This window comes from Bos indicus, chromosome 21 (assembly GCF_029378745.1).
Source record: "Bos indicus isolate NIAB-ARS_2022 breed Sahiwal x Tharparkar chromosome 21, NIAB-ARS_B.indTharparkar_mat_pri_1.0, whole genome shotgun sequence".
Taxonomy (NCBI): Eukaryota; Metazoa; Chordata; class Mammalia; order Artiodactyla; family Bovidae; genus Bos; species Bos indicus.
The window spans coordinates 32,028,930-32,054,353 of NC_091780.1; the positions used below are offsets into that span (position 1 = coordinate 32,028,930).

The 25,424-nt window shown below is 38.7% G+C and overlaps 1 protein-coding gene across 5 annotated transcripts in view; it reads right to left on the reverse strand.

The window, feature by feature from the left end:
• The window catches only part of SCAPER (S-phase cyclin A associated protein in the ER), a 421,796-nt gene that overhangs the window by 131,562 nt on the left and 264,810 nt on the right, over positions 1-25,424 (reverse strand). For all 5 annotated transcript variants that reach the window (XM_070775326.1, XM_070775324.1, XM_070775325.1 and 2 more), the window contains one exon: positions 23,929-24,044. In XM_070775326.1, the coding sequence (XP_070631427.1) occupies positions 23,929-24,044 (116 nt within the window). The remainder of the gene's footprint in view (positions 1-23,928; positions 24,045-25,424) is intronic.

Below are 25,424 nucleotides of genomic sequence, written 5' to 3' on the forward strand. Positions count from 1 at the left end.
ATACTGGCATGAACAATGAAAGGACTCTAAGTTGAAGGGAGCAGGAGGAGGCTCAGCTCCAGCCTGACTTAACCCCTGAGGACTGTACAGGAAATCCTGGCCTACGTGTAACTCATTTACGACACATCAGTTGGAGGTTCTACCTAACAAATCCCCCACAAGTGCCGTTCAGCACTATTTCATTTATTAGCTAACGCATTTAGATTTGGCAAGAGTGCTTTTCTTTTCAGGTAAAAAAATAACATGTAATTGTGATTATAAAAATAATTTTAAAGATAATTGTAATAACTGTGAGAAAGAGAGCACAAATAAACAGTAAAAAACTATGAAGAGGTGATTTGGTACTTGTACTTCCAGTCTTCTCGTCTCAGAAATATTCACTTAGTTAATATGTGTAAAATGAATATTTCTCCATGATATTTAATATTCTTCCATAACACCGGTCTTCAATTTTTTACAAAAGCAGCTTTCTTACTTTCTTACTCAGAAGCTTAACAGCTAACGAAATCTTTTTCAGAAGCTTAAACCAAAGAACAGATAAAATCAGAGTTGCTCTGACTGAAGTAGAAGTAGACCCAGAGACCTACTCTGTTCTCCTCTCAAAGAGCCTTGAAATACTCCTCAGAGGCCTGGGGGTGTGTGCCCTTGGAGTACAGGAAACACTCCTGCGCTTTAACACCAATACGATGAACTTGGTACCTTTCTGACTAGGAGTGATGACCTTAGCACAACACACAACCAAGAAGCATGGTGAAAAGTGCCTCCCCCTTACTTATGTCCTTCAGCCCCTCATTTCCCTACCTTAGAAATCACCACGGTTACTAGTGCACATATCCTTCCAGGAGTCTGTGCATATGCAAGAGTTTTCCCCCCTACACAAATGGTACTTTACGAGATTTGGAGGGTGAAGTGAGCCAAGGCCATCTTTTGCTGTTGGCTGTCATCAAGCAAGGTTTGGAAATGTGAGGCTTCCCTGCAGTAGACTCAGGCTCCCTTTTCCAGATTCTGTGTGTCAAGAACCAGTGGGGTAACTTGTACTATTTGATTTCCTAATCTCTGATCTGCAGCTTCCAATACCCATTGTGGTTTCCTGAGTGTGGGAGAAAGTTGTGTGTGGCATTAGCGTCTTCCTTCCTTCCTTTTTTGGCCTCAGAAGGAGCAGTGCCCCCAGTGGATACGTTTGGTATTGTTCTGGAGTCAATAAAGAGGCCTGCAACCTTTTCCAACAGATTTGTAAGCATCCAATTTCTTATTTTAAATTCCTTTTCTGATTAAACTGCTTAAACTAAGAAGTACTGTAGCTTTTAAAAGAAGGAAGAGGATCATCCAGTGTATGTAAAATTTTACATCAATCAATTTCTTACTATTGTATCCAATTTTCAACATAATGGCAACCCTGTTTTAATAGTCAGAGTTCTTAGTTACAAGCCAGGGGAAGAAAGCTCTGGTTGATTTAAACAGGAAGGAAATTAACTGACAAGCTTTGGGTATATCATAGGATTTAGAAAACACAGGCATCAAAGTTATACTGCATGGACCAATATCCAAATCACACACCAGGAACCTGATCCGCTAAAACAAAACAAAACAAAACAAAAAACTCCGGGCACCATATGTCACAGCTTGAACTCACACTATGACCTTGGACAACAGATGCAGCTGCCTGCAACTGTCAAAGGAATAGAGTTTGGGATGTCCTTGCTTCTTACTTTATTAGCCTCAGAGTAAAAGTCTGGAGTGGCTATGCTGGGTGGTGAAGCCTAGGTCACAAGTTTATATCCTAGACACAAAGAGCACTGGGAAGCGGACACTGGTATGCTCACGCACTGCCGAGGAAGGCCACACTGTGCCTGGGAACTCCATAAGGACAGGAGGTGCTCACTGCACAGCCAACGTTCACCACAGCTGTGCTGAGCAAATCCTTCTGCCTCCTGAGAGTAAATGTTCAGTAATGACAATGTGGTTCAAAGGATATGAAGATTTACTTTAAGATTTTTGATAGACATTGCAAAATTCAAACTGCCTTCCAGAAAAAAAGTATTTTAAATCAATTTATACTCCCAGAAAAAGTTCATCCATGTTTTCACTAACATCAGACACTTTCATTTTTAAAATCTGTTACTCATCTGACAGCTAAAACTGTTAAAGGTTGCATTTCTTTAATTGCTAGTGTGATTAAGGACTTTTCACTTCATGTGCTTATTGGCAATGTGCATTTATATTTTCTTTAATTATCACTGTGAACCTTTTACCCATTTTTCTATGGAGGGTTGTCTTTTTCTTATTGATTTATAAGGCACTTTACCAATAACAAAGGTATTAACCTTTTTATTTGTTTATTGGCTGTAATAGGTCTCCGTTACAGTACGCGGGATCTTTGTGGTGGTGCACAGACTCTCAAGTTGTGGTGTGTGGACTCTGAAGAGTGTGGGGTCAGTAAAGGCTACACTCGGGCTTAGTATTTGCAGTGTGCTGGCATGGCATGTGAGGTCTTAACTCCCGACGAGAGACTGAACCCATGTCCCCTGCATTGCAAGGCAGATTCTTAACCGCTGGACCACCAGGGAAGTCTGATATGAACCTTTTATCATCATATACAGCAAATAAATTTTCCTGTCTGTTGCTTATCTATATTTTTTGCTTTTTGTCATAAAGAATGGTTTCATTTTTATTTGATAAAATCTGTCAAAATTTCCCTTTCGTATATCTGGATACTGTGTCAGACTTAGAAGAATCTTCCTACTTCAGCATTACAAAAATATTCTTTGAAATTTACTTCTGGTAAATTTAAATTTAAATACTTCTGGTATTTTCATAGATTTTACATTTAAATACAAGATATGAAATTGATTGTGGGGTAAGGTATGATGTAAGTAGCCATTTACACTTATCTTTTTTTTTTTTTAATTAAAAAAATTTTTTTTTTACTTTACAATATTGTATTGATTTTGCCATACATCAACATGAATCCTCCACGGGTGTACACATGTTCCCAATCCTGAACCCCCTTCCCACCTCCCTCCCCATCCCATCCCTCTGGGTCATCCCAGTATCCTCTATTTAAAAATTTTTATTGAAGATTTTTCTCTTTTTCTTAATGATTTATAAGGATTCTCTCATTATATATCTATAACAAAGGGTTAATACATGTTGTTAATATTTTTTTCAGTTTATTTACTGCCAATAATTTTGCTCATTATTTTTAAGGCATTTTTAATATACTGAAGCTAAACAATTTTATGTAGTCAAACAATTCTTTGTGATTTATTTTCTCTTCCTGTCCCTTTTTCCTTTAAAAAGTTATCCTTTACCATGAGATGAGGTAACTACATGTTTGTATCTAGCCATTTGCATTTATTTAATCATCACTGTGTGTGGTAATGTTACGGTTTTATAATTTACTATCAAATCATTTAAAATTTATTTTGATGTGTGGCATGAAGCAGAAGCCTAAATTCCCTCCCCCACCCAAGAAATTCTTGAATAATTCACCTTCTCTCTACTGGTTTGAAATGCCACTTTTACTATAACTATATACACAGGATGTGTTTCCCGGTTTTCTAGTCTAGTTGATAATTTATGTAAGTTCTGTAATATATAAAGCCAATAACACACTGCTTTATGTATGGCAGCTGTACAGTGGGACTAATATATACAACTATAGATCTCTCAAAGTTTCAAAAATGAGGGTACTATATTTAGAATGACATGTGGAATTTATAGTTCTATTATTGTATCCTCTTTTTCCTTTGATTTTGATCTATATTTTTATAGTCTTGATTTCTAATCTCTCTTTTTTCTTAGTCAATGAAAACTCTACAACTGATCTAAACTCTTTTGTGGAATATCCCAGGGCATAAGTAAATCTACACATGGAAAAGCAAACAGCACAGGGTGTGGGATTATTGTCCTAACGCCCTCTGTGCTTTACATTAAAGACACTGCATTTACTAGTAAAGTGCAGAATGTTACATCTATATAGTCTTATGCTTACAAAACCTTCCCAAGAAAACTTCCACAACGAAACTGGTTTCTGATGAGAAAAAATGGGCGGGGGGAGTATAAAAAATCCCAGGGGTCAGGAAAAACTTGTCCACTCAGTAGAACTTGTTTGAAAGACAACCTCTATTTGAAGAGCACCTGTCTTAGAACGATCACTTCTTTGAACCCAGCTTGGGTGGTCTGCCCAAGCAGCTTTCCTTGTAATTTAAAACCCAAATGACTGGAAGCACTTTTTAACATCAAACAGAAAGCCCCAGATTTTAAAAGTATCTTCTGAGAAGACAGTAAAATCTTACTGTCCATTCCGTCAAAAGTACACTGTGGTTGGGGGTGGAGATAAAGGTTTTCTGACCCAGATAATCATGAATACATGAGTGAATCTTGTATCAGTAGGTCTTCTCACTAAAAATGTTTTCTCTGAAAAACAGAGGACAGAAAAGGCATCACGAAGGTGGGTTTGTTTTTTTTAATCCAAGAAGAACATAATTTGAATACAAGTATAGTATACCTCAGACATTAAGATTAGTATCTAAGATGTTATGAAATAGTTAAATAGAAAAGCCCTAGAGAGCTGCAGCCGAAGAGGACTTGATAATATCACTTAGGAAGTACGTAAGTTTATAACCTTACGCGGGTTCATACTGACTAAGGCTTTTCAGAAAACACAGTTCACAAATCCATTATCTGATACCAGTGTCAAGAAAGCAGACATTTAAAAACAACTGCCATTGGCAGTTTAAAACCAGAACACTTATAAATTATAATTTACCAAATGCCTTTGGTTTGCATTAAGCATTTATTCATAATAGATGGCATATCACTTATATACATGGAAGTGAGCGAAGGCTTTATGTTCCTATGGAGCAAAATCCTGTGCCAAGTAACGGAGTCACAACAATACAGCTGCAAAGAGAAACTGGGAATTTTTGTAAATTATTGCTTTAGCCCTCATGGAAAGAAAGAACGGGCTTGATGTGAATAAGTGTAGGAAAGGACAGAATATTACAAATGACAGAGGATGGTTAGCAAATGATATTGTTTAAGGAAAGATTATCTGGACTGAACCAGAACACACAGACCTGGAGTAATACCAGTTTCCTAGGGAGGGGTGAAATGAATATTAAAACTAGAGCTCCCAAACATATTATAATTTACCAAGTACATTTTGTTTGCATTAAGCATCTAATAAATGGTATATAGTTTATATTCATCATTTTCAAATTATGCTTTGTCATTATAAGCTCCAAACTAAAACAACTTGTTTAGATACTATCAAAAAGAATTATCTGAAACTAGGGAGAGGCAACTGCAGCTAGAATTCTAACAAGCTTGCGAAGAGCTGACTCATTGGAAAAGACCCTGATGCTGGGAGGGATTGGGGGCACGAGGAGAAGGGGACGACAGAGGATGAGATGGCTGGATGGCATCACAGACGCGATGGACGTGAGTTTGGGTAAACTCCAGGAGTTGGTGATGGACAGGGAGGCCTGGCGTGCTGTGATTCATGGGGTTGCAAAGAGTCAGACACGATTGAGCGACTGAACTGAACTGAACTGCACCCACCAAGCAAGTGGCTGCTCACGCAATGGGGCCTGTGATGTAGGCCTGGCCCTGAAGGCCTGGCCCACATGAAAGCTGCATGTGCCAGTTCTGAAGGCTAAAAACAGACTAGTGTCAAAGCACTGAAAACTCTATTATACAACTACTCTTGAGTGATTTCTAGTTCAGGTCCTTGATTCATCCTTTGTGGAGTCCTCATAGCATACAGCACCGAGCTGGCTGGGCACAGGGATGTCTACATGAAGGGACAACTGTCTTCCTTGTTTCAAGCAGAACATACAAGAAATAACTGCGGAACATACCAATACATTATTAGCCACATTTTCTACTTTTAAACAATCATTAGAATGACTAGGGGTGGGAGCCCCATCCCCTAGCTAAAAGTGTCTCGTAATTTTGTACTGATATTTCAGGACTCAAAAGCATTTTTCCTTCAAACTCTTCTATACAACAGCTCTCTTTCCTCTCTTTGACACAGAGAATAACAAAATTCAAATACTGAACTAGTACAATTAGATAAGCAGGTCTTGGTTAATAAGAGAATGCCTTCTCCAGGCTTCCCTGGTAGCTCAGTGGTAGAGTCAGCCTGCCAATGCAGAAGACATGGGTTTGATTCCTGGTCCAGGAAGATGCCAACTGCTGTGGAACAACTACGCCCGTGGGTCACAACTACTAAGCCTGTGCTCTAGAGCCTGGGAACAGCAACTACGGAAGCCTGCCTGCCCTAGAGCCTGTGCTTCACAACAAGAGAAGGCCCTGATCTCTGCAACAAGAGAAGGCCTGCCAGCATCAGAGACCCAGCGTTAGAAACTAAAATAAATAAAACTTTAAAAAAAGAAGAAAATGTTTTTTTTGGCAAGAAATCTGGGGACAGAAGAATGATGCAGAAAATTTAACAATAAACAGATGATTCAGTTTTAATATTTTTGTGACCACAGAGAAGGTGGATTTGTGACAGAATTTTGGGGTATTTTTGCAGTGGACATTTGAATCAGTGTGAGCTGCAGGTAAAGAAGAAAACTTTTCCCCACTGGCACTGTGATGGTTAGCATAAATTCACACAGCCTTCTCCACCTCTGACTTCCTCCTTTCTGACGCTACAACACTTAGGGTGGGTGTGGATAGCCGAGGAGCCAACATCCAGGAACTGGAAATAAAAGACAGCTCAAGACTGGGGTAGAGAAGGGATGCTGATAGTGCTGCCGACCAGCCAGTCTTTGCTCCGCAGATGTAAATTATGTGCCTTCTACACCTCAGTTTGCATCAAAACTCAATGTAACAATTATAAATGATTACTACACTGCATATCATATTCTACAATGTAACATTTTAAAAACACTAAAAGTAATTTTTTAATTCAGGGATTTTCTTAAGTATAATGATGCCTCAGAGCAGGAGAAAGAAATCTTCAACTAGATGAGTTATTTCAAAGATTCTTGTTTAGCTGGTGAATTTGGTATAATTAGAATAAGCAGTTTAATTATTCCACAGAGACACACTCTAATTTTAAATGAGAAATCACATATATTTTAAGTACAACCTAATTAGACTTCTTGCGTTTCCTAAAATTAACCTCCCACTGAGATGGTGTTTTGTTGCAAAGATTAGAATAATATATTTAAAAATTAGGATGAGCATAAAATTAAAACATTAATTTGAAGTCTAGTGTTAAACTCTGTCTTGTCTAGTAAAAAGACAGCTATGATTAGCTAGTCTTTAGATATGTTCTTAAGTAGGATCTGGTTATATAATTTTAAAGTCACAATTAAACATGTAGGCTCTGGAGAAGACCCCAGGTGGCGTGCAGTGTTAAACAGCAGATTAAAGTCGACACAACTAATTTCTTTACTTTAATCTTATTAGTGGTATAACAGCTGTCATCTGTAACCATTTCTGTGCTGCCTTTTGAGACAAACAAAATGCCTCAATATGTCAAATGGAGAACAGTATTTATCAATCACTATGGTAACCCACTCCAGTATTCTTGCTGGGAAAATCTCATGGACAGAGGAGCCTCATGGGCTACAGTCCATAGGGTCACAAAGAGTTGGACACGGCTGAGCACACAACACACACACACACACACACACACACACACACACACACACACACAGCGCTAATTAGCTTTCAAAATAGCTTTTTAAACTTTCATTATCTTGAGGAAAGTTATTTACTTTTAGTAAATCTTGATCTAAAAATAGCTATTTAGAATTACAATAATCCTGCCTAGAAATAAGGAATTGTTTGTTAACAATGGATTGTATCCTAAACTTCACCCACACCAGCAAATAACATTTGATTAACACTTAATGAGAGGCTGTAATGTAGCAGACACATAAGGTGGTATGTGGTTTCCACCTCTATATCTATATCTGGTATTGATGGGAAATAAGTCTTATGATGAATTTACTCTGTATTTACCACCTGATTTAAATCATGAAAAGGGTATTGAAGGTAACACAGAGATGTTGTACTGCTTTTGTAGACTTCACTGCTAGATCTTCTCTGAATATTTTGTCTCATACATACAAATAGTTACAAGTGGTTTTGGTTCATCTTTCTGAACTTCTGTTAGATCATTCTTCTTGTCCCCCTTTGGCTCTTAACCAGACTGAAAACCTCTCTCTTGGGTGTTACCACGTAGGCAATAAGATAGAAAAGGGAGAATACCAGAATAGAATGCTCAGTCCTAGCTGCCGATGTGATAAGAGACGATAAATCATTCAGTGTTTTTAAGCCTTAGTTTCTTCATTTATATAATGTGATAAATTGATGAACATGTGTCAAAGACTCTGTTAAATAAATGTAATATATTTATTAATACAAATAGCTTTATTACTCTTATATTTCTGACAATGCCAAGTGTTTTGCAGGGACTCATTACAACTTCTTTGTAAAGGTTTTCTCTATCTCTCATTCATCCTTTAACCACAATACTAAACAAAGTGCTAACCACATGGCAATAAAAGTATATATTAAATGAGTGAATTCCTCTTTGGGTAAAACAGCATAAGCAATGAGGGCTTAAATTAACATAATAGAAAGATGAGACAATAATACAAAGATGAGGAATGAAAAAGATATAAACTTTCTTCAAAATGTGAAAACAATAAGGAATAAATAATATCTTTCACTTTTCCCTGAATGAGTCATTTTGTCCAATGCACTCGAACTTAATTATTTTTTATACTGTACTGACAGTGTCCTAATAATATCAAAATGTTTACACCTTCCAAAGTGTGCCCTGTTATTTCAGGTCTCCATGTTCTTGCACATGCTGTGCTCTCTGCTGAGGAAGAGTTGTTAATTTGACAAACTCTGAATCTATCTTTTAAAACCTATAGGAAAGACTCTGTCTTCCTCTGGCTGTTAATGACACCATCCTTTCACTGTCTCTGCACTTGGCGCATTCTTGTACAGTTACACTTAGCACCAAATTACCTTTTCCCTGTTTAGCTCACTTTTTAATGAATGAGCCTGCTGATGGTTATGGACACAGTTTTATTTCTACAACTCTACTGCTCAGCACACAACCAATGGTACCAATCCCCCAGGTGCATGAGGAAATGTGTAATAACACATTTGGTTGTCACAATGACTGGGGGCAGAGATATTTAATGGGTCAAGGAATGTCACACAGCATGGGGTGTGTGACCCAGTGCCATTAGTGTCCCAGGCCAGAGTGTGACAACTCACAAAGCCCTTCCATATACGTTACATTTCACCTTCACAACCCTGCGAGGCAGAAAGCTTTTCCCCATTCCCCAGATGAAAAATCCTACAGCACAATGAGGTCTTAAAGGCAGGTCTGACATTAAACACTGGCAAAGCTGGTATGTGAACTCTAATGCTCTGATTCTAAATCCCAGCTGAGTTTAATTCATTAGTGCATTATAGTCCCTTGTCTCTAATTCTAAATACAGATCCTGGCTTGAGTCCTAGAACTAATCAAATGAGAAAGTGAATATGTTTATTGTTGTTCAGTCGCTAAGTCGTGTCTGCCTCTTTGCAACTCCATGGACTGCAGCACACCAGGCTTCCTTGTCCTTCACCATCTTCTGCAACTTGCTCAAACTCATGTCCATTGAGTTGATGATGCCATCTAACCATCTCATTCTTAGCCGCCCCCTTCTCCTCTTCAGCCCTCAATCTTTCCCAGCATCAGGGTCTCTTCCAATGATTCGCTCTTTGAATCAGGTGGCCAAAGTATTGGAGCTTCAGCTTCAGCATTCAGTTCAGTTGCTATCAGTCGTGTCCGATTCTTTGTGACCCCGTGAATCGCAGCACACCAGACCACCCTGTCCATCACCAACTCCTGGAGTTCACTGAGACTCACGTCCATCGAGTTGGTGATGCCATCCAGCCATCTCATCCTCTGTCGTCCCCTTCTCCTCCTGCCCCCATCCCTCCCAGCATCACAGTCTTTTCCAATGAGTCAACTCTTTGCATGAGGTGGCCAAAGTACTGGAGTTTCAGCTTCAGCATCATTCCTTCCAAAGAAATCCCAGGGTTGATCTCCTTCAGAATGGACTGGTTGGATCTCCTTGCAGTCCAAGGGATTCTCAAGAGTCTTCTCCAACACCACAGGTCAAAAGCATCAATTCTTCAGTGTTCAGCCTTCTTCACAGTCCAACTCTCACATCCATACATGACCACTGGAAAAACCATAGCCTTGACTAGACGGACTTTTGTTGGCAAAGTAATGTCTCTGCTTTTGAATATGCTATCTAGGTTGGTCATAACTTTCCTTCCAAGGAATAAGCGTCTTTTAATTTCATGGCTGCAGTCACCATCTGCAGTGATTTTGGAGCCCCCCAAAAATAAAGTCTGACACTGTTTCCACTGTTTCTCCATCTATTTCCCATGAAGTGGTGGGATCAGATGCCATGATCTTCATTTTCTGAATGTTGAGCTTTAAGCCAACTTTTTCACTCTCCTCTTTCACTTTCATCAAGAGGCTTTTGAGTTCCTCTTCACTTTCTGCCATAAGGGTGGTGTCATATGCATATCTGAGGTTATTGATCTTTCTCCCAGCAATCTTGATTCTAGCTTGTGCTTCTTCCAGCCCAGAATTTCTCATGATGTACTCTGCACAGAAGTTAAATAAGCAGGGTGACAATATACAGCCTTGACATACTCCTTTTCCTATTTGGAACCAGACTGTTGTTCCATGTGCAGTTCTAACTGTTGCTTCCTGGCCTGCATATAGGTTTCTCAAGAGGCAGGTCAGGTGGTCTGGTATTCCCATCTCTTCCAGAATTTCCCACAGTTTATTGTGATCCACACAGTCAAAGGCTTTGGCATAGTCAATAAAGCAGAAATAGATGTTTTTCTGGAACTCTCTTGCTTTTTCCATGATCCAGCGGATGTTGGCAATTTGATCTCTAGTTCCTCTGCCTTTTCTAAAACCAGCTTGAACATCTGGAAGTTCATGGTTCACGTATTGCTGAAGCCTGGCTTGGAGAATTTTGAGCATTACTTTACTAGCGTGTGAGATGAGTGCAATGGTGCGGTAGTTTGAGCATTCTTCGGCATTGTCTTTCTTTGTATTAGTCCTTCCAATTAATATTCAAGGTTGATTTCCTTTAGGATTGACTGGTTTGATTTCCTCAATGTCCAAGGAATTCTCAAGAGTCTTCTCCAACATCACAGTCTAAGAGCATCAATTCTTCAGCACTCTGCCTTTTTTACAGTCCAACTCTCACATCCATACACGACTACTGGAGAAACCATATCTTTGACTATATGGATCTTTGTCAGCAAAGTGATGTCTCTACTTTTTACAACACTATCTAGGTTTGTCATAGCTTTTCTTCCAAGCAGCAAGCATCTTTTAATTTCCCGGCTGCAGTTACCATCCATAGTGATTTCAGAGTCCAAAAGAATAAAATATGTCACTGTTTTCACTTTCCCCCATCTATTTGCCATGAAGTGATGGAACCAGATGCCATGATATTTGCTTTTTGAATGCTGAATTTTAAGCCAGCTTTTTCACTCACCTCTTTCACTTTCATCAAGAGGCTCTTTTGTTCCTCTTCACTTTATGCCATTAGAGTAGTATCCTCTGCATATCTGAGGTTGTTGATACTTCTCCCAGCAATCTTGATTTCAGCTTGCAAGTCATTCAGCCCAGCACTTCAAATGATGTACTTTGTATAGAAGTTAAATAAACAGGGTGACAATACACAGCCTTGTCATACTCCTTTCTCTATTTGGAACCAGTCCGTTGTTCCATGTCCGGTTCTAACTGTTGCTTCTTGATCTGCATACAGGTTTCTCTGGAGACAGGTAAGGTAGTCTGGTATTCCCATCTCTTTTAAGAATTTTCCACAGTTTGTAGTGATCTACATAGTCAAAGGCGTTAGCAGAGTCAATGAAGCAGAGGTAGATGGTTTTTTGGAATTACCTTGCTTTTTCTATGAACCAATGGATGTTGGCAATTTGATCTCTGGTTCCTCTGCCTTTTCTAAATCCAGCTTGTACATCTGGAAGTTCTCAGTTCACGTACTGTTGAAGCCTAGCTTGAATGAGTTTGAGCATTATCTTGCTAGCACATGAAATGAGCAAAAGTGTATGGTTGAACACAGAAGTAAATTTTAGCCTAAAATACATTATGTGTTAGACTGTGTATATATTTGCAAAATATGACATTGTAATCTTCATCCTATTTAGGTGTTTCTCAACAATCCAAGTCTCAGAAGGTGACAAGACAAAAGAGGTTACAGAGTTAGCAAAGACCTACATAGTTCACAATTCTGAAAGTGCTACAGAGTGTTTTCAGCAAGACTGCTGTATTATACTGTCTAGAACCCCAGAGGACTTGGCCACAAATTCTACATCAATTGTTTAGGTCATTGACATTTTCCTTACAGAAATACACTGCTGATTTTATGAAGGAAATTAATAAGAAAATAGGATTCACTTAACAGAAATTAGCTTTACAATCATTTCTGCTGGAATGCATAAATTTGAAAAATGGAGAGAGATTTGTATTTACATTAACTCAAATGTCAATGCTGAGAAACATTTATATGAATTTTGATTTTCAGTAAGGCAACAACTTGATCTCTGAATCAATAGCTAGGCTTGATAAAAATGATTCCCTGGAGAAGGCATTAGTGTAAAAGGAAAGAGAAAGAAAGTTAGAGCCTCAAATAAGTTGTTAGTAACGTACCAGGAAGTGATCTAATAGTGATAGTCCAAGTTAAATATTTTAAGTAAACAGGTAAGCAAAAGTGTTCAACCAATGAACCATTACTTGAGAACTTTCTACATGGAAAGAAAATGCCTTAATGTAGAGTGGCTAAGAAAAAAGTTTAAAATTGCAAACTTTATCAGAAAACATGAATCCGGAAAGTACCAGTGTAATTCTGGTAATACAACCACCCCACCTAGAATGAAGTTTTGCATTTCTTATTGGGAAAGACAGAGGTAAGAACAGGACGAGACAGGGCTCTGAAACCTGCATCAGGTGTATGACTATGTCATGCTTTGGGATAGATGTTTAGTAATATGGAGATACTGTGTGCTTTCCTTGAGAAGAACAAAACTGCAATTTCAAAAAAGCTTAGACTGAAATAAGTCAATGCTTTCCTTTCTTCTTTTGAGTACTATAATCATTTGTTTTTTTACAACTGTTTTATCTTTCGCCTAGCAGTTGAAACTGCACTACTGAGTCTTAAAACAAAGGCAAATTACTCAGTTCTTAAAAATATCATAAAGCTTTATTTTGTAGTATAGGATTAACATTCTGAGCTGCATCAGGCTATCAGGATTTGAGTGGGGAGCTGGTGGCAGTAACTGCTCTTGCAATCTTCTCACCTTCTAAACATCTTAATCTCAACTTCAAAATAGGCTACTGCTAAGTCACTTCAGTAGTGTCCGACTCTATGCAACTCCATAGACGGCAGCCCACTGGGCTCCCCCATCCCCGGGATTTTCCAGGCAAGAACACTGGAATGGGTTGCCATTTCCTTTTCCAATGCATGAAACCAACTGGTTCTAATTTCAGAAGACAGCCAGTGAAATGATTAAGTTCATCATGAACAAACTTATTTCATATTAAAAAGTTGGACTATGGTCCATTATGGTCAAGTCAGAGAAAACAGAGGCTAAGAAGTATATTTTTTAGTTTTTATGAAAGTAAGACAATGTTACTGGGATTCAAACTAAATCCTAATTATAAGGTTAATAATGAGGAAACCACTCTGTGTGACCCAAGGGACACCAAGAAAGTTAACATTTGAGGACTATAAAGAACAAGAGTAGTATTGTTACTTGTTCTTATAGAATTCAGGTATTTTATTAAGCAATATGTTGTCTAATCTTTGATCCTGAAAGTAAGATCTGCACTCTGGAGTACATTACATTAGCATCCAGGTATAGGACGTTTAGTGTATTTAATTCTCTATACACGTCCTCCAAATGAAGGTTAGGAGAAAAAAGGAAAGTTCAGTCAGTCTGAGCTTGTAGAAACATTTAATGTTCATAAAGAATGATACCCTAGAGAACATGTAGAATGTGCTTTCTCTCTCTATTTCTACTTTAAACTTTGGGCATTTATTCATTCTTTCTTGATATGGAAGATTGTAGAAAAACTGCTATGAGGTTGCAAGGAAGGCTCTATTACATAGTCCAATATTTTCAATTCAATCTGGAGTTTAAAAAATCTTTTAATATTTGTATTTAAAAGTATCAGAATCTAGGTTAGAAGGGACAGAAATTCGCTTAAAATATTTCAAGTAAAAAGAGGCATTTACTGTAAGGCTGTTGGGAACGTTCACGTGAATCCAGGAGAAAATGAGCCACCAGACTTTAGGAGGGCAGGAACAATGCCAGCTCTGTGGACGGGGCCTCCTCTCATTTCCAGCCCCTCATCTCTCATGAAGCTCTGGTCTCCTCCTTCCTCCCACAACTGGCCTCCATTAGTCCTGCTAAACTTGGAGTGAACACAGCCCTGTAATGACCATCCCAGAAGTTACTCTGCATGATTTTTCAAATTTAAACACAAGACACACACACACACACACAATGGTTGGAGTTTTATGGTTTTCCAACTGCAAACTCCTGAGAGACAATCTTGACTGGCCCAGTTTAACTTTTTGGGCTGAGTTTTAAGACTGTAAGGTTGGCTGCTTTTGAGTCAAATGTTCAGTCTTGGTTTAACCAGCTGTGGTCATTGAGGGAAACATCCCATGGCATAAAATACAGCTGCTTAGAAGAGGCACAGGTATAAAGCCTAGAACACGTAATATCATAACACCCAGAAAAAGGGAGGGCACAACAAAGAGCAATGGAGTTGAGGTACATATGACAAGCCAAGAAAAGAGATAAATGGTAACATGGGAGGAAACTAATAGTGAAGACAGAATTAACAGGGTTTAGACTGTGTTGCAAACCAAAGAGAAAAGCAAAGACCCAACAGTAGATGAGCTCCAAAGAGAACAGACAAGGCAGTCAAGCAAGAGACGGGAGTAAGCAGCAAGCTGTAGGCCAGGCACATGAAGCCACACATCGGAGGAAACCAAGTTTGCAGACATCAGATATGTAGCAAAGCATTCCTTTTATGAAGGGCTTATGTATATCACCAGGCTGGCTGTTCCACAAAGGTAACACAGGCAGGCTAGTATTAGTGATACTTAGAGTTTAACCCATTTCATTTTCCATTACTATAAGTTCCCTAAGGAAAAGGTGTATTTCTAATGGCTCCTAGATGTGGCAATCCCATTCCTATGTCCATACAACTGATCCCAAAAAGGGAATCCCTAGAGAACAGTTTCCCTGGGTATCAGAATCGGAAGCCCAACGTCATTTACCTGCTTCTGGCATCCACCAGAATACCCCTTTTCCACTATAAATGAACTGCATCAGTTGCCACCCTGTGAGTATCACAAGACCAAGAGAAAGGAACAGAAGCTTCTAGGGATGAAACCTCAATAATCCTGGGAGAGTAATTCTGAACATTCTGTCATCTGGAAAGAATACACACTCTCTGAGAAACAGTATAATGGCTCTCTCTCAGGTTGTAGTCATGTCCCAAACACGACTGCTCGCAATCCTCATGCTAGCAACGGCCATGTATCTGGCTGTTGGTGACGGTGAGGGGTAAACAAGGGAACCATGCTAAGCCTCGGGCACTGTGACTGGCATTGAGGGTGCGCTCAATAAGCGTTAAGTTCTGTTTCCTCACCAGCTTCAAAGAGTCAAGTAAATGCAGTATGGCCATCATTCTAAATTTATTTACTTTTACTGTATTCAGTGATTACTGTTTTACCTGAGACTGATTTATGGATAGATAAATGTATATACTCTAAATAAGAAAAAAGAGAACTTAATTTGTTTGACATGAATAGATGGGTATACTTTATAAAGGCCATAGTAGTAGGAAGAATTTATTTTTCACCGTAGATTAAAATGGGGGTGCTCTGATTTTAAAACTGTGATAAGGACAAACCCAAGAATACAGTTCCAGCATTCCCTTTGACCTTCTAAGTAAAGCAGTTACAGACAAAAGATTCACAGAAACTGAAAGATGGAATACAAAAATACTGCCTTAAGTCTAGCTAACAGACTGGTCTAAATCAGGCCCTTAATCATCTAGGACTGAGATGTAATCATATTTTAAGTCCACAGACTAAAATATGTATTTGATATAGTGTGTTATTTTACTGCTTTACTTCCATGTCTCAGAAAATTCATTCATTCATATATGGAAATGATACTTATTAAGACATCATATGATTGACAAATAATGCATTTACTATGGTCTCTGATCCCAAGGAATTAGAGTCCCTTTGAGAAAAAGATAACACAAGTAGAATACCTGGGAACATTAATACAGGGCTAAACTGGACTATTCTCTAACCTGTTTGATATTTCTTCAATGATTTAGATAAAGATACTTATCTTTTACACATCAACTTCAGATGTGACACAGTGTTAAAGAAAAAAAAACTAAGTAAGCAGCCAAATCAGGATCCAGAAAGAATCTTGACAGGCTGGGCCAAAATTAACCAGGATGAAGTCTGGACTGAGGGTGGAAAAAACAAATGACCAAGTAAAATTAATAGACCATAGATTCTTAGAACCCAAAGTGACACAGACACAGGGATTTAAAGCTCAGTAATTAAGTAGGGTAACGTGTAGTCAAAACAATAACACCCGCAAAAATAAAAGAGAAAGAAAAGAAATCCAATCCATTGATATTAACTAAGTGCTTTCTTTGTGCAGGGCACTTAATGAACACATGTACTTTTAGCAGCCAACAAGTCCTACCCTGCACAGTAGTATTACCATTTAATTAAGGCTCTGTTATAACAATTTGGCCCATGATACCATAGCTACGAAGTAAAAAGCAGAGACTTAGGCTCAGATCTGACTCCAGAGTCTGTCTATTCTTCATTATACCATGCAATGCTTCATGCTGATAAGACTATTTCCATATACAAATTCTGTCCAGAGGGACAATGGAGGAAGAGAAGCAAGGTTGATGGAGAAGAAAGAGGGACTATTTGGTTCTGCAGTAGGACAACCTAGAGTAGCCTGAAGACTAGAAGAGTTAAGTAGAATAACTTAACTATTTGGCCCCTTTATTGTTTGTGACTATCTGTCAAGGACTAAGAATTCCAAGCAAGTAAAAGCCAACTTAGGAAAGACAGCCCAGTGATGATTTTTGGTGGCCCCAAAAATCTGCTGGCTTCTTTATGAAATATGAACATTTACTGCTGTCTGAAAAGAGTCTGATGCTGAAGCTGAAGCTCCAGTTCTTTGGCCACCTGATGTGAAGAGCCGACTCATTCAAAAAGACTCTGATGCTGGGAAAGACTGAAGGCAGAAGAAGAGGGCAGCAGAGGATGAGACGATTGGATGGCATCACTGACTCAATGGGCAAGAGTTTGAGCAAGCTCAAGGAGATAGTGGACAGGGAAGACTGGTGTGCTGCAGCCCATGGGGTCACAAAGAGTTGGACACGACTTAGTGACCAAACAACAATATTTGGGCCTGGGGATGTGGAATGCTGTAAGTGTCAACTCTAACTTCTATTCACTGCCGCTATGTAAATAGACTACAAAAACACAACACAAAGTTTAGGCCACAACCTTAGTCACAACAGATCCATCTTCTTATTCACATAATATGGGGCATTCTTTATGCCCAAAGAAAATGACAAACTGCCATTTATTTTCAAATATTAAGGGCTATGTTAAGGGACAAACTAGTATATACAGAATGGATAGATGACAGAGTCCTAATAGCACAGGGAACTACAGTCAATATCTTGTGATTAAACCATAATGAAAAATAATATACAGATAATAAAATAAAAGAAAGTCCATATATATATAACAGAAGCACTTTGCTATACAGCAGAAATTAACACAACACTGTAAATAAACTATGCTTCTGTTTTTAAAAAAGCTATGCTAAACAACTGTTATTAGCCTAAACCAAAGAAAAGCTTAGAATATGTCATTCATTATTTTGTTATTTTCTCCAATTAAAATTAGGAAGAAGAATAACATGAGTCATTCCGAAAGTAGATACAACATGAAATGAAAATTGTCTTGTTTCAGGGTGATCTTTCTTGGCACCGAAAACAATTTTATTGGAGCACATTTGTTAAAAAGGTTGACTTAAGAATACCACATCCTGGCCAATTCCTTTTAATAACGTGTGTGTGTGTGATTTAAATGTAACAATGTCGTGTTAGTTTCAGGTGTGCAGTACAGTGATGTAGTTTTATTTATATATCTGTATCTCTATAATTCTCTCTATATACCTTCTTTTTCAGATTCTTTTCCCTTATAGGTTATAATGAAATACTGAGTATAGTTCCCTGTGCTATACAGTAGGTCCCTGATGGATATATATATTTCATATAAACTAGTGTGTACCTGCTAATCCCAATCTCCTAATTAATTTATCCCTCCCCTACTCTTTTCCCCTTTGGGAACCGTCTGTTTTCTGTGTCTGTGGGCCTATTTCTGTTTTGTAAATAAGTGCATTTGTATCTTTTTTTAAAAAATATTTTATTTTGTTGTTTAACTTTACAATATTGTATTGGTTTTGCCATATATCAACATGAATCTGCCACAGGTATACACGTGTTCCCCATCCTGAACCCTCCTCCCTCCTTGTACCATCCCTCTGGGTCGTCCCAGTGCACCAGCCCCAAGCAACCAGTATCGTGCATGGAACCTGGACTGGCGACTTGTTTCATATATGATATTATACATGTTTCAATGCTATTTTTTTTGGACTTCACATATAAGTGATATAACATGATACCTGTCTTTGTCTGGCTTACTTCACTTAATAGGATAATCTTTAAGTTCATCCATGTTGCTGCAAATGGCATTATTGCATTCTTTTTTATGGAATATTCAGTTCAGTTCAGTTGCTCAGTCGTGTCTGACTCTGTGACCCCATGTACTGCAGCACACCAGGCTTCCAGGTCCATCACCAATTCCTGGAGCCTACTCAAACTCATGTCCATTGTGTTGGTGATGCCATCCAACCATCTCATCCTTGTCCCCTTCTCCTTCTGTCTTTAATCTTTCCCAGCATCAGGGTCTTTTCCAATGAGTCAGTTCTTCATATCAGGTGGCCAAAGTATTGGAGTTTCAGCTTCGGCATCAGTCCTTCCAATGAATATTCAGGACTGATTTCCTTTAGGAGGGACTGGTTGGATCTCCTTACAGTCCAAGGGACTCTCAAGAGTCTTCTCCAACATTACAGTTCAAAAGCGTCAATTCTTCAGCGCACAGCTTTCTTTATAGTCCAACTCTCACATCCATACATGACTACTGGAAAAACCATAGCTTTGACTAGACAGACCTTTGTTGGTAAAGCAATGTCTCTGCTTTTGAATACGCTGTCTAGGTTGGTCATAACTTTCCTTCCAAGGAGCAAGCCATGAAATTCTGCTGAAGCTGAAACACCAACACTTTGGCCACCTGATGCGAAGAACCGACTCACTGGAAAAGACCCTGATGCTGGGAAAGACTGAGGGTGGAGGAGAAGGGGATGACAGAGGATGAGATGGTTGGATAGCATCACCGACACAATGGACATGAGTTTAAGTAGGCTCCAGGAGTTGGTGATGGACAGGCAAGCCTGGCGTGTTGCAGTCCATGGAGTCACAAAGATTTGGATATGACTGAGCGACTGAACTGAACTGACTATTCCATTGTACATGACAAACACACAGCTAACATCACACTGGATGGTGAAAAGCTGAAAGCATTTCCTCTAAGATCAGACAAGACAAGGAGGCTCATTCTCACTACTTTTATTCAACATAGTTTTGGAAGTCCTAGCCACAGCAATCAGAGAGGAAAAAGAAATATAAAAATCCACACTGGAATAGAAAAATAAAATTGTCAGTGTCTGCATATGACATGATATGATACATAGAAAATCCTAAAGATGCTACCAGAAAACTACTAGAACTTATCAATGAATTTGGTAAAGTTTCAGAATAAAAAATTAATATTTAAAAATCTGCTGTATTTCTATATACTAACAATGAAAGATCAGAAAGAAGAGTTTTTAAAAAATTTCATTTATCAGTGCATCAAAAAGAATAAAATATCTAGGAATAAACCTAGCAAAAAAAGCAAAGGCCCAGACAACTGTAAGATGCAGATGAAAGAATCTGAAGATGACAGAAACAAATGGAAAGATATACCATGTTCTTCGATTGGAAGAATAAATATTGTTAAAATGACTATAGTACTCAAGGCAAAATACAGATTCAATGCAATCCCTATCAAATTACCAATGGCATTTTTCACAGAACTAGAAGAAAAATTTTTTAATTTGTATGGAAACACAAAAGGCTCTGAATAGTCAAAGCAATCTTGAGAAAGAAAAACAGAGCTGGAGGGATCAGGCTCCTTGACTTCAGACGATACTACGAAACTTTGTAGTTTCACACTAATCAAAACAGTGTGGTAGTGGCACAGAGACAGAAACATAGATCAACAGAACAGGACAGAAAGCCCAGAGACAAACCCGTGCGCTTAAGATCAATTAGTCTACGAGAATATCCAAGGAAGAAAAGACAGTCTCTCCAATAACTGGTACTGGGAAAACTGGACAGCTCCATGTAAAATAATGAAATTAGAACATTCTCTTAACACCATACACAAAAATAAACTTAAATTGGATTAAAGGCTTAAATGTAAGACTGGATAATATAAAACTCCTAGAGGAAAACACAGGCAGAACACTGACATATACTGCAGAAGTATCTTTTTGGATCCATGTCTTAAGAGTAATGCAAATAAAAACAAAAATAAACAAATGGGACCTAATCAATAATAATTTGAAAAGGATTCAAGCAGGTTTATGAGCTTTCTCTGGTTCTAAAAAAGAAAAGCAACACAGTGAAGATTCAGAAAGATTTCAAAAATTACAGTTTTCAGAAGTGGGTAGAATCCTCAGTTTCACACTAAAAAAATCTGCTGAAAGCAAAATATTCACTCAGAGGGAGTTACCTAGCAATAATTACAGGACAACTGCTGAGGCACTATGTGGAGTAAAAAGGGAGATGGGCAAAACGGTGAGGAAAGAGGAGCAGGGAGTTCCTTTATCCACTTACAGAGCTCTGGGCTGCAGCGGGAGTGAAACATTGGGTGTACAGTCATAGGGGGCCCACATGGTAACTGTTGAGATGATCCACATGATAAATATTACTAAACAGTGACTGAACTTTCTCAAAGCCTCTTCTGTTTATCACTGAGAAAAATGAACTAATGAAGGATAGTTAAAACAAAACCAACAACAGTTGCTCTAGGTAAGAGCCATGGAATGCCACAGGAGGCAGAAAATAAGATATGCTAATAAGGTGGTGGCAAAAAGCTCAGGATGTTGAGGGCTGGGAGCTCAAGAGGGATAGAAGGGGAGGATGCAGGCAAGTTGAGAGTAAAGGGAGTACCCAGCAACTATGCAAGTCCCAAGGCCAGAAAGCTGTTAGAAGGAATATGAAAAGGAATACTTTTCGAATTAAATCACTGACTGATGCCCACCAGTGTGCTTTGAGCCTACATTTAAATGTAACAAAATTGTGATATTTCTTTTTCCTGTCTCCAAGTAAGCAGCATAATACTCTCAGCCTTAATCTGTTCGCCCTAAGAAGGGAGGCTAGGTTAGAAAGTACAGTCATGATCTTGAGCTGTGCTAAGGACAGGGGAATCTTAGAGTCAGTGCTAGATGCCCACAGCCTTTTAAGCTGGCCTCACTCAGTAGGCAGTACCTGGTTGAAAACACAAATCTATTAGCCTAAGATGAGATGAAGAAACAAACTCGGTCCTGGCACTTCGGCAGCTGGTGGCCATCAGAGAAGCACTGATCTGGACTCTCAGGGTTCCATGGCCCCTTTCCAAAGCATGTGCACTAATGCTTGGTTAGGTCTTTTTAGGAACTGTGGGAAAAACCTCTTCTGTTCTCTACACGAGAGGCATAGATAAGCACCAGAACATGCCCTTTGCCACAATGACAAAGGCAGCTTTGGGGAACAGGCATTTAATCTAGGTTACCATCAAGGGACCTCAGTGTCACGCATGTTGAAGCCTAACGAAAAACAGAAAACAACAACAATAAAACAAAAAAGGAAGAAAACAAATGCTACCAAGTACATTTAAGGTGAACAATATGAATTAACAGTTAAGGAAAGCACTGTCCCAAATAATCAAATACCGTTTCCTTTCTTATCTCAAACACTATGTTTGATTCCTTCCTTCCTCTCTCCCTGCCAATCAACATACACTGAGTATGTGTACAATGTGTTACCTGACAACATGCCAAGTAACACATTGTCAACGAGGTCCACTTTGATAGGGAATAATAGCAACTCTTTTGGGACAGAACATCTATATGTACATTGTAACTACCCTATGGGAGAGTTTTCTGCTCCAAAGAAAGATACTCTGACTTTACAGGGTACTTACACCTTCTTTCATTCATCTCTACTTTGTCAGTAAAGCAAAAGAACCCAAACTAACTCAGTGTCAAAGTGTGTACACAGAAATATCTCACATCAAATTGATAACACTGTCTTAAACCAGGCAAGACTGCCATTTTAAAAACTGTCACCTAACATTTATAAAACACTTTAAGGTTTACAAGCTTCCCTGGTGGCTCAGATGGTAAAGAATCCGCCTGCAATGTGGGAGACCTGGGTTCGATCCCTGGGTTGGGACGATCCCCTGCAGAAGGAATGGCTGCTCACTCTAGTATTCTGGCCTGGAGAATTCCATGGACAAAGGAGCCTGGCAGCTACGGGGTCACAAAGAGTCGGACAGACTTAGTGACTTTCACTTTCACTTTTAAGGTTAACAACGAATTCTCACATACATTATCACTTCAGTTGATCCCCATGCTGTGAGGTGAAAATGATTACAAATGAGGAAACAGATGCAACAAGATTAAGGCACTTGTCCCAGTTCTCTTAGCTAGTAACTGGCAGAGGTAAAACTGGAACCCAGATTGGTTTCACTCCAAAGCTGGTGCTATTTCTAATTTATCAAATGTCTCTTAGAAAAAAAAGATAACATACTCAAGGAATTATTTTTCCCTGTTGTAGCCAGTGGACAAATGAAGCACCCACTTTAGCTGAGCTAATTAAATACTTAAAAGTTTCTCAGTGACATAAGTGAATTTTTATCAAAACTTTTTATTTAAACTCTACAAATGTCTCCACAAAATATCCAAAAAGTTTACATGTTACAACTCAGGAATACAATATTTCTGAAATAATGCTGTCTGCTACTACATCCTTGGTGGCCAGGGACCAGAGGGTAACTTGAAATAATAAGAAAGTAGATCTTGGGTCTAAAGGGGGTATAGGATCCTTAGGACGGAGCAATTTATAGTTAAAGACCAAATGACAGTTCAGCTCCAAACTCTTTGGCTGGGACTCTAGACTGTGGCAGTCTGGGCCCCAGACTGCTCTTCCTGTATGTTAGGGACTTCTTCAAATTTCACAGCTCAGTCCTTTGTTAATGTACTTAGTCACCTTTTTTTGTATGCAATACGAAAGTTAGTTTTCTCTTACTAGTATTCATTTCTGTTCAAATTTTGTTAAGTGGTTAGAACTTCTCATAAGTTCATCAGGTCTTCTTGATTTGGGGTTAGTAAAGGTCACAGACCAGACGAATTTCCTTCATAAGGCTTTTTAGGCTCAATTTGAGTTTTGTAAGTGAAGTCAAGCACCTCTGTTTTTCTCCCTAATGGGGAGTGTAAGCTTTTGCTATTCAAACCTGCACACACATACAATTTTCTTGTGGTTCCCCCATATGGAAACCATAGGCAGAAATGACTCACAAATGAAACGTGAAAGACAGATTAAAAAACTATACTTACTTGGGAGGAATTCGTGAAACAGTGTTCACATTTGTGACTGGGACCACTACTTGAAGAATGTGTTCAAGGGCTGTTAATCCACCAGCGGCTTGAAATGCAATCTGATCTGCTACATTCTAAACAGAAATACAAGGAGAAATTAGCTCAATTTCCCAGACATAAAATTATAACCAAATGAAATATTTAGTTGTAGCGTGAAATATTCTCTGGGTTCAATTATTCTATAAACACTTATTGAATGCTTACTCAGTGCTAGGAATTACAGGTCAAAAGTGGTGAACAAAAAAGATCATGGTTGCTGTCCCCTGTGAAGCTTAAAATTTAGTGGACGAGACCAACATTAATCAAATACGTATAACAATTTCCACTATAACAAGCACTCTGACGAAGGAAAGACGCTCTAGGAGAACAGTGGGGAAACTAAGTCTGTATTGGGGAAAGGGTCAGCACAGGCTTTTCTGGGAAAGTTGAGGTTTTGAGGCAGGCAAAAGGAAAGGGAAAGGGATGAAGCACTCCAAGCACAGGAAAAAATCATTTTATAGGTAACTTTTTAACAATACTTTTAAAAATTGGATCTTTTTGTAATGTTAATTACCACCTAACAAGATAAATTGACTTCCACAAAGATTTCCTTTGCTAGAACTTTTCTCTTTAGTAATACAAGATAATTTAATACCTAAGCAGTTAGCTTCATCTTTTTTTTTTTTTTAACCACTTTAGCTATTTTAGGGAGAATATTAAGTAACCATTTTAGAACTCAACCTATGATTTTTTTCTAGACAATTTCTGAATTATATACAGTTCTTGTGTAAAGGATATCTAAGTTCTTTGCCTTCCTCTGGCATGAGGAAGGCAAGAGTTTTTAAACATACACAGAATCACTGTGTCAAATATGTGAAAAATAGGATGGCAACCTGCTGTGGGCTGAATCGTGTCCCCACCCTCTTCTGAGTTCTTATGTTGAAATCCCAACCCCGAGGACCTCAGGATGTAACTGTGTTGGAGGATGAGAAATTTAAAGAGGTGATTTAAATTAAAATGAGGCTGGTAGGGTGGGGCAGTAATGCAGTATGACGGGTGAACTTGGCAGAGAAGGAGACACCAGGGATGCACAAAGCAAAAGCCTGTGTGAGGACACAGCAAGCAGGTATGTTTTACAAACCAAGGAGAGAGGCCTCAGGAAAAACCAAACCTACCCACACCTTGACCTTGGAGTTCAGCCTCCAGAACTGCGAGGAAAGAAAGTTCTATTATATTTAAGCCACCCAGTCTGTGGTACTTAGTTATGGCAGTCCTAGCAAACTAATATTCAACGTCTCTATTACAACAACACCTTGCATTTGTTTTAATAGTATTCTCACAGTTATCAAGCCTTGAAATGTCTTTGAAATACTGAGGGACTTTTGGTGGGGGGCGGTGGGGGGGGGGTACTTGGCAGAGAGAGATGAGTTATTCACAAGCTCTGCCAAACACGTTTGCCTGATTCTTCTGATACT